General features: G+C 38.6%; 1 protein-coding gene across 2 annotated transcripts; it reads left to right on the top strand.

Annotated features, from left to right (window-relative positions):
- The first annotated feature begins 7,772 nt into the window (after nucleotides 1-7,772).
- On the top strand, nucleotides 7,773-10,206 carry nkx2.4a (NK2 homeobox 4a). Of its 2 annotated transcripts, none has more exons than XM_020645044.2 (2): nucleotides 7,773-8,288; nucleotides 8,835-10,206. In XM_020645044.2, the coding sequence occupies exons 1-2, from the start codon at nucleotides 7,919-7,921 to the stop codon at nucleotides 9,488-9,490; spliced, it is 1,026 nt and encodes a 341-aa protein (XP_020500700.1). In that variant the 5' UTR covers nucleotides 7,773-7,918; the 3' UTR covers nucleotides 9,491-10,206. The 2 variants fall into 2 exon arrangements, with proteins under 2 accessions (XP_020500700.1, XP_020500699.1); XM_020645043.2 differs by having other exon boundaries at nucleotides 8,808-10,206.
- The last annotated feature ends 5,942 nt before the right edge of the window (nucleotides 10,207-16,148 follow it).

Raw genomic sequence — 16,148 nt, 5'->3', positions numbered from 1 at the left:
GATCGTGATTGCACAGGTGTTGTGTGGTAGAAAGCTTGTTGTATTTAAAAAAAAAATAAAGAGGTTAAAGCCTATAATGGTGTGCATTGATATCACTTCATTAACTCTGCTTGTGATGTTTAATATGTTATAAGACGTCAATCATAGTGGAGGTTGAAAGAGGGATATGCAGTCATTTGTTCACATTCTTTAAAGTAACTTCATTTATAACACTAGATGACTTTTTGACACTGAAGACAAATGATAATTTAAAAGATAAAAGCTATTTTGTTTTGATCCCATTTATGCCGACATAATTTACTATGAGCATACTGAATCTTTTGGCTCAAAACTTTAAAAGGTTTAGAAGGCCAGGAATATGGAGATTAATAAAATGGACGTATTGGAGCTGGCCTGGTTAGGGCCTTGTACAATAGGGTCTTTAACCTATTTATCCTGCTGTGGTTCCTTTAACTGAAGAAACATTCATACAATTAGCAGTGTAGAGGTCACACATGTTGTTACTGTCTAAAGTGTGTTGATATTTTATTTCAAGGTAAGCACGTTTCAGACATGTTTACTGCTTTATGGCTCTATATACTGTCATTTATGTGTCTAATTTCTCCAAACTTGATATTCTGGTTGAGTGTACATAGTTTTTATTATAATATGTCTCCATAAAATACCTGTTAAACTTAAATAATGAAGCAGTGTTCATTCTATTAAAGTATTGCTTTGGTTGCTCAGCATGGGAAAACCGAATATGGCCTTGAATAAGTCATTAAAAAAACACATTATCCTGCTTTTGTACTATCTTCTTTTTTGTGCTTGAACTATCTCCGTCAACAGCTGAAGAAGGCTGAAACACATCAGTTTAATTTTCCAAATAAAAATAGGTCAAAGGTATTAATTTTTTTTTTTTAAATCATAATGAGCAGAAAGAATGGTTGAAGACCGAAAGCTGTCATGACTAAGTTAATTGTCAATGATATAGGAAATACAATAATGCAACATTTTCTAAATAAATTTATGCTGAGGTAGAAACACAAATATTTGTATTTGAAGTTCATTTTATATAGTTTGCACAAGTTAACTATTTTATGATATTTTTCTAAATATATATTCAAAACTTTCTAAACAGAATCCCTTTTAAAGAGGAAGACCATATTTTAAGGTCACAAGTTTTAATTGAAGTCATAAGACATTTTGTAAAGAGTAAAATGAAATTGGTTTACAAATAGTTACGGTCCTTCAAAAAAGCACAAGCTTGTAAAAGGAAATTACAAGCACAAAGAAATATATTAAATTAAAACACTTAGTGTTTCCTAAAATATTTCTTATTTCTTTTATTTCTGATGCCATTTTATTTCTATGCAGAGAATGTTTTACTCACAAAAAGCTCGTTTTGACTGGTTCTTCAATTCAGCCGGTTCCATTTCTGGAAAGAAAACAGGATACAATTTAAATCTTTTTACCTGAAAAATGGGCTCTGACTTTAAAATTTAAATTGCCTCACGTGGAATGTGCTTGTGTCCGTCAGGATCAATACATTCAGAATTTAAAGCAGTTTTGGGATGTGTTTATGTGGTTTCATCTAAATAATTGTAGGCTATCAGGTGGCCTACTAGATAAAAGCGTCCAAAAGAGGGGATAAACAGACTGGTAGAACTATCCCATTTATATGCAGCTTCTGGTCACATTTCCATTGTTGAGTTGGGAAGCCATTTAAAAAAGTTTCTGTCTCCACACACAGCACTCAAAGTGCTTAAAAAACTTTTGATTGGAAGATGCATCTCTTCACAGTTAATGTGAAAACAAGTCGAAAAAATGAGTTCCTGGTAAAAATGGACATGAGGAAATACTTGATACAGATTGTAGCTATTTGCATGCATTTCAGGAGTAAAAGCACATTTGATTAATATTAGTTTTTCTTTTCCCTCATCTGATGATGTGAAATGTCTGCAGCTAGAAGGGTTTCCAAATACTCTTTTTTGCAGGATCAAAACTCAACTTTTGTGCCAGATAATGGTATTAAACTATCTGAAAGAAAATACACTTTGCATGCAAATCCTTGCATTAGACCGCACTCCGCCTTGTAACCCATAATAAAATCCCCAAAGTAATTTCATCATTTTAAAATGAGATCTGATATAAACCAGTAACAAATACTGAAACTCAGTGAAAACAAACTCTATGGTTTTACAAAACCAAATTGATGCACAATTTTTTTTTCATGAGAGGCAAATTTTGCTAAAGATTAAAAGGACAAGACTTTGAATAGCAAGTATACCTACAGTCATAAAAGAAGACTGGCTGCAAAATGATGACGATAAAAATATTTGAATCCAAGTTTAAAATTCTAGGATAGCTGTCACTTTATAACTATGTTTTTTAGGTGTAGTATTAAAAAGATCATTTCAGGACATGTCATGAAAGCAGATTCCACACATCACAACAACTGGCTGCAAAGGGTAGCTCGACACACAGAAAGCCTGACAGACATTTTGTCCTCTGAGTTTCTGGGTGACAAAGCCGGGTGAGCCGTAGTTGAGTCACAACCATACTCTCCAACAGCTTTGTTTACCTGCCCTTACTGCTGCCACAATTAATGCAGCAAAGGAGTGCACCAACCAGGTACCCTCAGAACCTTGATAATCTCTATTGATCTGCCGCTGTGTTTTTTTTAATTGTTGTTACAAAAGAGAGCGGCCATGCTAAAATGTTGCCACTTAGAACAATGCAGAGGACAACGGCACTCACACAACCACAAGTGCCCAAAAATTTCAGGAGGGTAAATCTGTTCCGACCAAAAAAGCTAAACTAATCCCCCTGAAACAAATCAATGCAAGGTGACCGAGTGTTGGAGGATATTTTGATAAATATATCTGTACATGAATCTACCTGGTGCACTTTTACAGCATAATGTAAACAGTGAATCTTAAAAAAAAGATCATATTAGTGTTCATGAAAAAATAGAGCTGAACATACTTCCCCACATGTTGTTGAGTTAAAGTTTGGACAAGCTACAGGATAAAGGGACCAGAGCCAATGGAATTCTTATTTGTAATGGCTGTGCAAAGATCTGTTAGAACAATCTTAATAGAAGAAAAATAACACAAATGGTCTAATCATTTAAAAAACTAAAGAACTCACACCTAACAACCTCTCATCTTTTAAACAGGAGGTAATATTTGACGAACATGCTCAATGTATGTCTTCAAAACACACTTGCAGTTTAAAACACGTAAAAAAAAGTTCAACATATTCAAGTCAAACAACTCTGTGAACTCTATGGCCTATATTTTCTAAGGAAAAAGGCACGCCTGCTCTTAATATAATATCATACAAGTTGTCAAGTTATTTTTGGTGATATCCTCTCTATCAAAAAGAGCAAATAGCTGCTTTTATAATGTAACGTCAACAGTTTTGTGCCAGGCTGTGACTTTCTCTTTTGCTGTCTCATGGCCTTGGCTCAGTGCTTTAAAAGCTCAGAGAACATTATTACTTCTTTCAGGTACACATATGCACCAACTGCACAGTTTATTAAAGGGACCGTCAATGCATTCTGGTATGAGGCAGCTTGTTTAAACTACTTTCCAGTGTCAAAAATCTACTTGCTTCCTGAAGGCAAGAAGACGTCAGGCTCCCCTTGTAGCAAAAGCAATTCCCAGTGCCTAATTCTTCCATCCTTAACTGTAACTTCATTAAGTAAATAATCTGCTGCACGTCATGACAGGGAAACGTAAAGAATAAAGTCTACTTCAATTCTATAACCAATGTGACTTCTCCATTTTCAGCAGCCGTCCGATTATGGTCAGCATCACATAAGAGTCCGTGATCTGTTTTTGGCGCCCTATTAGCATCATTTCGTCCATCGAGCGACATTAATTGTGAATGAATACAAACTCCTGCTGAAGAATACGGTCTTCAAGAGGCCTGTCACATACTTTCTCCACTTGGGAGGACCTTTAACCTACTTAGCTGAGGAACCGCACCGTTTCAAGTAGTGCAGCTGAAAGATATGCACCTGCCCGCTTTTTACTCTCTCACTGCTCAGAGATTTAAGAGGAGAGAAAGTATTTGATCTAAATGGTACTACACTGACTGCAGGTGTGGAATTTTCTGCACAACATTCTTCACGAGTTCAGCCTCTGGTTTGGTAACAATAAAGATACGTTTCACATCGTAAGGAGTGACGACGAAGACACGTTATTTGTGGTGTTGTGAACGATGGTATCACAGCAGTAAACAAAGTGGTAGAATGGTGTCTTTTCTACGGAGGTATAAGTAGACTGTTTTAGTGCGTAATTACGCTTGAAAAACAACGAATCGTTCTATTATTTATAATAAGCACAAAAACGTATATCGCTTTTAAATCTTTTTATGGTTTGGTAAAACAGTATAAAGACGATTTTTTTCCCCCTGTTACATGATAGCAAACACTTTTAATGTAGCAAGGAGGACTTCACTTGACTTTTTCTTTGATGGGATTTCTCTTAGTGTTTCTTCAGAATTTAGAGGAAAAAATCCTCAGAAGGTAATTTTTCTACGGAATCCTGTTTTTCTTTTCCTTTTCGAAGCACACCTCCTGAAATGTGTACAATTTTCACATGATCTCTTCTCAAAGGGAATCATTTTATTTGAATTCCTTGCGTACTGACACCCAGAAAGGTCTGATAAGTGCAGAGAGCATAAAACAAAACAAAAAAGCATATTCAAAGGCCGTGCGTAAATTACGCACGACAAATTCAACATTTATTTGGGTTATACGATAGTCGACTGGTATCTGTAATTTTTACTTTAATGAGGCGCTCCCATTTTCGTTTTAGATCTATCCAAAAACACCAAATCTTCACATGTAGAAAATTGAGCACGACACTGGACAACTCTCCATTTCTTTAAGTAGGCCTAATGTTGATTTTTTTTTTCGCTTTAGAGAGAGAAAGTTAAAAGTTAAGTTAGGGATTTAAGGGCTGCAAGACTAAAATAAATCCGCCATGTTGTCTGCACTCCGTCCTTTGCTTGTGTTTGGTTAAGGTTGCAGGTCAGGACCCTGGCCCTTCAACCATCTCTTCACATCTCTCAGAGTATTGAACGAGCAAGGACGAGATGGAGAAAAGCAATTCAGCTACCAAGCGCTTTGGTCCATCTGCTGCTCTGTGCTGAGCTGAGCTGAAAGGCGTGATATTATCGTGGAAAAAGGTCGTCTGTAAGACATAACTACATAAACGGTTTGTTATTTGGTTTTGGTTAACACATGATGAACACCATCTTATTACAATTTGGAACAAATACTCCTTTAAACAGCCGGTACTGTTTATCTGAGAGGATGATTTTATTCCAAAAGGTCTTATCACTAATCTACAAAATACAGATAAATCAATCAGAGGTGGCATGCCTTCCAAACTGCTCTCTATAGAGTTTCTTTTATAAACGTTCATTTGTAAGTAAGAATGTAAGTTATTCTCAAAAGCGTGTGGAATAATTCGAGGTGAAATAATCGAAAGAAGTTCCAACAAAGGAGAAAGACAAGGTGCAAAATGTAAGTGTGTATTTGCAGGTACAATTACTAATTACAGCGTAAAGTAACAAACGTCCTTGTAAATAAATCTAGGAATACAAAATATTTTTCTTTGTCATGAATTGTCAAAGATGCAATATATTCTTCATGGTGCTTCAGGGGTCAGCGTAGGCTCAGTACAATGAATATAGTGTTTGCTATTTATTAGTATGAATCACACGTACGGTTTTATCATTTGAATAAGCATAAACGTGCTTTTTTTTATAATGATGAACGCAAAAGAACTAGAAACTTTTCTATAAGTGTGTAGGATTCAATGACAAACCTTAGCATGGCCTTCCTCGTCTCTCCATGGCGCATCAGTGCTCCCTCTGCCTCGGTCCCATCTTCTTTCCTGGAGGTAAACTTTGGGTGATTAAACTATATTAATGCAGATTTTGAGCTCCCTTAAGCGTTGTATGCCTCTAACCAGCTCCAGATTTTATGGGATCCTAATGTGGAGGATCTGTGGACCAGGGTCCTGCTCTCTGACTCAGTAATCCACAAGGTTGAGAGGTTTGCCTCATTTACATAATGTTAGAGGTCTGAGCCGAGGCCTACTTTTCTCTTCTCCCCGAAAAGACACTGAGCTGGTTGCAGCCAAAAGAGTGTAAAAGGCGCACAGAAATCTGGACCATTAAATTTTGCACATAGGAAATACTATATGGCTTTTAAGAAGGAGAGTGATGTTTCTTTATATAGGCACTTAACATCATTTGGTTTACAGCAGATACAACCCCTCCTCTTCAAAAAAGATTTTAAGATTTAAGTTTTTTCCTCTCTACTTTGGATTCTTTTTGACAACTCCAGCTTCATTAACCCATTTTTTTCTGTTTTCATGAGCAACACATAAGTCTGACCTCTTCATCGCTAATCTGCTTCGAAGTCTAGACATCCGAGGGAGGAAGCAGAAGAAAATGTGGGTACTAAAATATGCACAAGAACAATGATTTATTACAATCAGACGATCAACTTAACCGGAGATGGGCGTTCTTGATATGTCGCTATAATTGATGGCTGACCATGTCACATCTTCAAATGCTCAATTAAAGGTAGACAGCTACTTGCTGTTATGCCATGTTAAATTTCATTAGTGGTTTCATGCAGACGAGTGTTTCCTTGTTCCAATAAAGGAAGATGGTAACGCTTTTCATTTGTGGAAAATAACCTCAGCACACCTGCTCCTGTTTTTCTGCTGTAAGGTGCTGGACGTGATGGAAAACATTAGAATTCATAAAGATTCAAACATAATGACTATCTCTCTCTAAATGGGTAGTTGCATGGTACAGCTTCAGTTAGGCGTCATGGATCCATAAGGGACACATGATAGGCTATTATGGGAGCCTATATTAACTGGTTTTCATTATTGCAATTTGTAGCAGCTCTCTTCCCTTTGACCCTCCTGTTGTGACTCTCGTCCTCTGATTCTTCCCCTGGCGCCAGTCAGTTTGCTCAGAGATTACAATGTAAGGTCAAGACTGCAAAGTCATTAAAGCATGGTGAACAGACTCGAGGATTCGAGGCTTATGATATTGTCTCCAAATTGCATTAAGTTCAATGAAAAAAATCTCTTCTTTTTTTTTTTTTAACAATCGCATTAAAATGCCGCAAATCCATAATATAAATCTACACACAGGAGGAATTTGTTCCAGAAAAGCACATCTGAATTTTTATTTTTGATGCAAAAAATAGTCACAAACCCCATGTAATGCATCCCCCGTCCTGCCTCATAATGAATATAAGGTATACTCACAAGTTGGATCCCTACCGCCGCTCCCTGTTAGTATTTTGTCGTTTTGAGCTGATTTGGGCTTGTCCCTCTGTGCTGGGGTAAAATGATGCTTAAGAAGCATAAATGAGCTGGTCATACAACTTCATTGTGCCTCTTTGATGATACTCGGTGGCCCTTATGTCTTTTCAAAGTGCTCTCAAAGTTTCTAGAAAGAGTGGAATTCCCTACTGACGCAAAATAGTCATATGTGGTCAGATCAGCTGATGTGTGGAAAATAGTGTGTTATAGTCACCTGTTCATAGTTGTCAGAAAGGAAATAATCTAACGTATATGGTGTTTTTTATTCATGTATGTAACCTTGTGTAAAGCATAGTGTATTTTCATGAATTATTTCCCTTAAATGTCAATGACTATTGTTTGCTGGTTTAGGGGTTTCGCTCCGCCCCCTGTGTTTGTCGTAAACCTGGCTCCTGGCTCCAATAAACCCGGGCTAAGAGCGCCCTGGGCTCGCCTCCTTCTCCAAGGCGATCAATAGGATCTCAGGCGCACTACAAGCACTCTCTTACGTAGACATCCACCAAGGAGAGAGCCGATACAACAACACGGTTGATCTGCTCAAACACAAAAATCTACCTGCTTTCTGAATCATGTCGTTGAGCCCAAAGCATACTACGCCTTTTTCAGTGACAGATATTTTGAGTCCAATCGAGGAGACCTACAAGAAGTTTAGTGGCATGGACGGCGCAGGGAACCTAACCTCTCCACTGGGAGCCTACCGACAGCCTCAGGTGTCTCAGACCGGCATGCAACAACACTCCATGGGCCACAACGCCACCGTGGCCACCACTTACCACATGCCGCACTCCGTCTCCCAGTTCTCCCACAGCGCAATGGGGGGATACTGCAATGGAAGCATTGGCAACATGGGAGACCTCCCGTCGTACCAGGAAAGCATGCGGAATAGTGCAGCAGCAACAGGGTGGTACAGCACCAACCCGGACCCAAGATACTCCACAAGTAAGTTATTTTCTGCATTTTAGTCCTTTTTTTTCTCAGTTTATTTCAGAGTAAATACAGAGACAATAATTTAACTTTTAGAAAGGCACGATTAAATGTGAAACGGTTCTTAAAAATATATACATTTTTGGATTAGCTATAATAATTGAACAGTAGCTTATTTTAAGAATGATTTGTTTTGGAAAAAAATATTTTTTGCCGGTAAAACTGAAAAGGAGATCATTCTTTCATGTCTGGCTTTAATTTTTTCACTATCTTTGACAGTGGAAAAATATTTAAGAGAAATGTCTTAAATGAGGAATATTATTAGGCTATTATTATTATTATTATTATTATTATTATTGTTATTATTATTGTTATTATTAATAATCAATACCATTGTTATTTTCTGTTTTATTAAAACACGTATTCATTAACCAAATCTATAACAGCAAATATTTAATTAAGTTCTACATCAGGCGAAACAGTGTTCTCCTCTTCTGTTTATTGAACGCACGTATATGTATGTATATTTTTAAGTTTCTAGATTCATGGGACCTTCCACAGGTATGAACATGACCGGCATGGGGGGTCTCACAGGAATGCCGGACGCCACCAAATCCATGCCAGCTCTCCACGCGGCGCCCAGGAGGAAACGGCGCGTGCTGTTCTCACAGGCTCAGGTCTACGAGCTGGAGAGGAGATTTAAGCAGCAGAAGTACCTGTCCGCGCCTGAGAGGGAGCACCTTGCCAGCATGATTCACCTGACACCGACCCAGGTGAAGATTTGGTTTCAGAACCACCGATACAAAATGAAGCGCCAGGCCAAGGACAAGGCGGCGCAGCAGCTGCAGCAACAGGACGGTAACCTGTGCCAACAGCAGGCGCAGTCCCCGAGGCGCGTAGCCGTGCCAGTTCTGGTGAAGGACGGTAAACCGTGCCAGAACGGCTCGAACACGCCGACGCCGAATCAGCAACAGGTACAACAGAGCCAACAACAAGGCCAACAACAGAACGGGGCCGGAGTCGTGCTCGCATCCCCGACAAGCAGTCTCAGCCAGCATCAGAGCCAGCAGCAGGTGAACGCTCTGGAGCTGGAGGAGATGTCACCAAGCCCCCCTTCACTGCACAGCCAGCTCAACATGGCCCAGATAGACACATCTGCTGTAGATTACACCAGTAACATGGTCAGCTCAAACCTCCTGTACGGAAGAACGTGGTAGGACTCCATAAAGTACTCTTACTTTTCTATATGATCCTGCAGATGAGCCCAAGCAACAGCAAAACAAACTTTATATATATACATATATATATATATATATATATATATATATATATATATATATATATATATAAAGTTCACACCACAAACGCAAATGCTGAGACTATGGCCTTTGGTGTTGGAGGCACGGGGCTACGGGGCGCACAGACTGACGCGCACCAGCTGATCAGGGCACATTTTCTTGACATCTCTGACAGGGGAGTCTATTTTTGAACATTACAGAAATGGCTGTCCTTGAGCAATTATGTCGTTTCTGGACCTTTTGTAATCCATGTTTTGGACCTTCCTCATGATGTTTTAAACGTAGTCTATGTTGTTGAAACAAAAAGGAATGCTGCTTCACTTGAGTGCGGACTGGGGGGAGATGGGATCAGGTTTGGAGTACACTGAGCCACCACTCCTTATTTGCGGTGATAACCTGGTATTTTATCATATTAATATTGTAAACTAATGTATTCATTTAGACTTAAGAAATAAAGTAGGGACTTGTATATTTGGCTAACATACAAGAATGCGTTTAAATGTATAATAATCGTTATTGCGTCCACTTTTATGTTTTCTTTATTCTTTTGTAAGTTAAAAAGGAACAATGCGTGATGGCTGCTGTATATATTTCAAAACCAAGTGAACGTTAACAATAAATAACTTGAAGTGTGAGAGCTATTCCTGAAGAAGTAATTTTTTTAAAGGGCATCTGTTTTTGGAGTGCATTTTCATTATATTGTGATTGAGACCAAATTGATCTGGAAAGCAAGGTCGATGAGGGAGCCAGCATTGTTCAGGTGACATTTTGGAGGGCTGCCTTTCATGAGCGATGTGTGCGAGTCTCAGAGACAGGAAAGCCCTCTTTAAAAACGACAAACACTTTCCAGCAGGTTCGACACTTACATGATTCCGCACACGTATATATTCATATAATTTTGTATCTTTTAAACAAACTACTCTAACATATTGATCTCACACTGCATCATATGCCTAGAGCTTCTTTTTTTCTCTCGCTTTAATGTATTTGAATATTCTATTGCGTGTGCGAGATTTCACAAAATGCATAACGACTCAAAATTACTGTAAGAACGAGAATGTTATTTTATCCGAATAACATTCCTCTTTTTAATATTATACTGCAGGTATATTACAGTATACTATCATTATTATTATTATTATTGTTATTATTAATATTTCTATTATTAGTAGGCCTATTATTATTTCATTATTATTGTTATTATTATAAGGCCTCGCTTTATTGAAGAATGTTATTCATAAAATAATAAACAAATAATAATAACAAAGAATATGTTTATCAATGTTACTCTACTAATTCCTAAATGTTTTTGGTAGCCTTCCTTCTATTCAAAGTTCCGTGCTTTCTAAAATAGAAATTTAGCGGAAGTGAACAGGACGGGAGTCATGGTCTTGGGGAGCCTAATAGTTTAGGACTAGCGAATTATTGATGATATTTAAGAGCATTTTCTAAATAACTTTCATTACGTCCAAATCTTAGAAAATGTCAGTTAGGTCTCCCTTTTTATGATTTCTGAAGAATCTTTTTATGACACATTTTAAACAAAACATACACAATAAATAACCCAACGATAAAGAAATACAAATATTTTCAAAGACTTCCCCCAAAGTTAACAAAAGTAGATATATCAGTTTTTATAGTTGTTCAATTTTACATGTCATTAAAGTGAGAACAAATTCTGATGTCACAGAAAGAAATAGTTTAAAATACCCAGCCTCACACAGTCACACTTTCTCTTTCATGAACACAATCACACAGTGTGCACACACACACTTGGATCAATCTCTTTTGGTAAATGAAATATTTAGCATCACTTAGCATCAGTGTCGGATCCCCTTTGCTTCTGTCCTTCAAAACCTTTTTTTTTTTATGACACAAGCAGCAGCCGATAAAAGGATCTAACATTTCATTTCCTGTGGTCATTTAAACACATTTGGAAATTACTTCTCAATCCCTCTGCTGATGACAACCTGTGATGATGATGATGATGGCTATCAGTGTGTCTCAATGGAGACCTTGTAGAGCCCCCATTTCCAACCCCTTCACATACCTGGCAGCTGTATGTATATGTGCTATCATCTCCACACTCGAAGGAAGCACCAGAGCCAATATGCACCTGACATTCTGAATGGAGCGAGACAACTCCATCAGAATGGAGTTTGATAAGAGCATTAAAAAGAGAAATGCATTCCACAATATACACTTTGATGCTGCAAGATTTTTCTGATAGATTTGGTCTCTAAATTGAGGGCATGAATGAGCTGTCAACAATGATTTTCGATGGTGTACCACATGAAATGAAAGTGGAGGTGAAGCCATTCTTTTCTCTTTTCAATAGCCATAGTTATGGTGCACTAATAGGCTTTGCTTGGTAATCACTAGCTATTGTGCCTGTTGCTTCCCTCGCTTTATTGGGGGGTACCTCTCTTTGTAAGGATATATGAGACAGGCTGGGCACTGTAATTGGTGTTGGCATCATCATTTCTGTCTGGAAAGTTTTTTGGTGGGTTGCAGCCTCTACTGTGTGTTGTTTCTGCAGAGCCAGAAGGTTGTGTATGTTAACTATAACTGCACCCACACACGTGCACATGCCTTCATAACAATTGATGCATTTTCTGCTCATATGCATGCACACACAGGCCATATTCACAAACAGGAATCAGACAAAGCAACTGAATAAGTTACACGTTCTATAAAATTGCCTCTATTACACAAAGCTGATATTTCCATCAGAGCAGAAAAGAGTCTTTAACTACTTCAATGCCATACATACGATGAGCACAGATGAAGCGGAGGGAATGCAATGCACCAAAGTATAGATTTCTTTTACTATTCTTCACAGGTAATTGTAGGTTTCACTGCATACTGTGGATGTAGAAGGAAGCCTTGCCCCAGTCTCTGCAATCCCCCCCCCCAACTCCCTTCTTCCCCATTATTCTACTTAATATGTCAGAAGGTCTGATCGCAGAGAAACCTTTTCAAGTCCTATTGATGTGCTCCTCAATTGACCATGGCGACCTAGCAACACGTTGAGCACTAATTGGCAAGGGCTGAACATTATTGGCTCTATGGTTTACACAAATACATAGACCATAAATATAACCCTCATCTTATACAGCATACTGCCATTCAAGTTTTACCAGTAAAGTATTAGGGGAAATAGTTCATTTTTGTTTTTTGTTGGACTAAATTCAGGTAATTAGGATAAAATGAAAACAGAAAATACAAGTTAATAGAATAGTTTTTTGCCCAACATCTCTTCGAAGGAATTATGTTATTGATAATTTATATGTATACAATTAACTTCAAAGCATTCACATTCATATATGATATTACGGATACAAAATTTAACAAGTTAGTTTGGAAGCATTCAGGGTTTACTCCAACAAGTTCCTCCACCTCTCTCTCCCTCCTTGCCCAGAAATAGTCTTCAAATCTTGTCCATTTGAAATGATTAGGAGAGGCGAGGTCCGCTTTTCATGCCCCTGTGCGGATGAATGCAATGAATTGGCAAGTTCTGAGAGACACAGAGCGAGATTTTAATTAGTGTATAACTCTTGTATTCTGCCAAGGAGAGACAGTCTCTCTCTTTTCTGTGACACACCTGTAAAAGCAGGATCTGCTTGGTTCCCACAGAATGAGTCACAGCAAGCCTGCAAGTCTCCCCCAGCCCCCCAGCTAAAAAGTTCCCTACTTCCTTTCTCTTTCAAATAGAAAAAAAAAAAAAAAAACGTCTGCAAATTTTAATCTTCCTACAGACTAGAGGGGGGAAACATTTCAAGAAGGTCATAGGACTCTGAAAGCAATTTTCACTTTAATAGATTTCCATTAAATTAAATACAGGAAACCACATTTTTGCCTTTGGTTTGATGACAGCATGAACTGAAATGCCCACACTGGTACATGTACACATACACACAATGATTGTCTATTACAGGACTTTCACTGGCTAATTCTATTGCTTACTATGAATACTATTTAAGCAATAAGAGGCATTGCAGGGCCAAAGCAACCTTTTCAAGACTATTCACAGATGTCTGCAGGGGGGGGTGCATAGGATGAAGGATGGAGGACCAGGTGAGGAGTGTGTGTGTGTGTGTGTGTGTGTGTGTGTGTGTGTGTGTGTGTGTGTGTGTGTGTGTGTGTGTGTGTGTCGTTCTGGAGGGTGGGGGGTGGGGGCAGCATCCCTTATTAGAAAACCATGTCACATTCTCTCCTGCGCCGGACGGACTCGCTGCGCTGCTAGTCTAATCCCTCCTCCAAGTCCCACTATGCATGTTATTCAATTCACTCATAAGTAGTTAGAGAAACTGTTTTCAGTCGCCACTAATAACTACTGACCTCCAGTGACACAGGCCAACAATAGGTTTGTCAGGCCCGAAACACACAACCAAAGAAGCTGATTAGGAACTCAAGAGGTTTGAAGCAAGAATCAATGGCCGCTCTGTCCTGCCATGGTGCTTCCAGCATGGCACGGATGATTGTGGAACCTCCATTACTTATGCCTCATTAAGTCCCACAAACTCTTCTTTAGGAAAATGAGTTCAGCTAATTCCAAAATCGGCTCTGGAGACTCTATTGAGATGTCCCCGTGTGTAGAGCCACGGACAGAAGAGGTGTACTCTGTAATGACACATTTGGACATGTGTGATGTACCGTTATATAGCATCATCTCATTATACTCAGTCTATTTGTGTAACTTGTGCTCCCTGCATTTTGACACCAAAAGTTAAACATTTGAACACATTTTTACCTCTCTCTTTAAAAATGTCTTCTAATTCTGTAGCTAAAAATGCATCAACACAACTATCATCACAGTATTTAACGGTAATTTTAGATGTTGTCAGAACTGCAAGGATGAACAGCCGTCATAATGGAAGCATTTAGAGCACAATTATGTACACAAACAGTATCCACATTTTTCTGTAGAGGACCCTGACTTAAGATGATAATATCATCAATATTTTGCCACATATTTCCCAGTATGGGATCAATAAAGTAATTCTATTCTCACCCATTCAGCAAAGAATTTAAATTCGATATGCATCATTCAGGTATGAGTAGAGGTTTTGTTTGTATACAAAATATTTGACCCGCATATAGAGTAAAACTGCAGTTACAAACTGCGTTTAAAAAAATGTCAGGGTGATTTTGCTCAGAGACTGAAATTAGAAGAGACTGTAAACATCAGTAACCAATGCTTTTCATTACATTAAGCTCTTCTGTGAGAGATTTGTAAGCAATTCAAAATACTCCTGTCTGTGTGTCTGTTCAAATCTGCAGGGCTTCACATGATATAATTACACTCCATTCTTGGAATTGGTTTCAATCTGCAGAAAATCAAACAAGCATAACAGACATTTAATCATAACCTCGAAGTCTGCTCAGATAAAGAAAAAAAAGAAACTGAGTTTTTGTATTCAGAAATATGAACGGACACATTTATAGGACAAAGGAGGTCATCTCTGTCCTTCACAAGACTCCTCTTTACTTGGAACCAGCAGCGGTTTTCTCCTAGCTCACTGTTGCCACAGTAATGGCCAGCTGCCAGTCTGCGGATTACTGGTTAATAGGGTCAGGCCTGAAGAGTGGTTCAATGAAGGTAGGCAATGGATAAGATCAGTGTATGTTGGCTTGAGCAGAGTTATCTATGTGTCTGTGTGCCCGTAAGTATGTGTTGCTTTACATGTCATTTTTGTGGACACGACAGAAACTCAATATAAAAAAAATGATTTAGAGAGTCAAAGTGAGTTATTTTAATTTGAGATGAAGGTCTGCAGGATGCATTCATGGAACATGAAGACAGAAGGCAAGTAAAAATAGCACACTGGAAAAATTCAAGGATAACATTTGAAATGTGTTTGTAAAAAAACTCAGAAATGCTCTCACGACTAGTTAATGGGGGGCAATGATCCAACAGCAAACAACCAAACACACACACACACACAAATGCACGTGGATGGCAAAAGACAACAGCAACATCCACCACTCAATAGCTACGTCTGTCAAATTAAGCCCAGGAGGACATAATCGTTTCTTCAAATATAACATTCTGTAATCTGCCCCCTCCAAAACACGCAGGAGTCTCAATGTAGCAGTCCCACAGGGCCACGGGGGCCAAAGAGGACCACCCACTTTCTTTTCAATTATCATCTTGCAGCAACCTGTCTCCTCTCCAGCATTCAGTGGGAGACACTGACTGCTCTCCAGAGGGAATTACAATTACACTGCTGTTTGTCCCTCCAATAAACTTCTAGACTGTAGCTGACAAGCTCCACTCTGTAGAGCATGTGACCCCCAGGGCAAACAGGATTACGCCCCCAAATCCCATGTTCCTTTACTCTCTTTCCTCGCCTCCTCTTGAGCTGCTGTGGTCAGGGGGTTTCAGGGTGGAGGCAGCTGACGGAGAGGAATGGACTCAGCTGATTTTTTTACCCAGATTCTGCAAATACACAAATTAAGTCAGGTGCAGGTGACATCAGCATTGTCTGATTACCATTAACTCCAGTTTCCAAGGTGAAAGGAATTATCATGCTAAATGCTAAAACGTGATGGAATTATTTTTGGAATAATTATA

Source organism: Labrus bergylta, chromosome 18 (assembly GCF_963930695.1).
Source record: "Labrus bergylta chromosome 18, fLabBer1.1, whole genome shotgun sequence".
Classification (NCBI taxonomy): Eukaryota; Metazoa; Chordata; class Actinopteri; order Labriformes; family Labridae; genus Labrus; species Labrus bergylta.
Note: the sequence above shows the minus strand (reverse complement) of the source record. Positions and strands in the feature narration are given on the sequence as shown.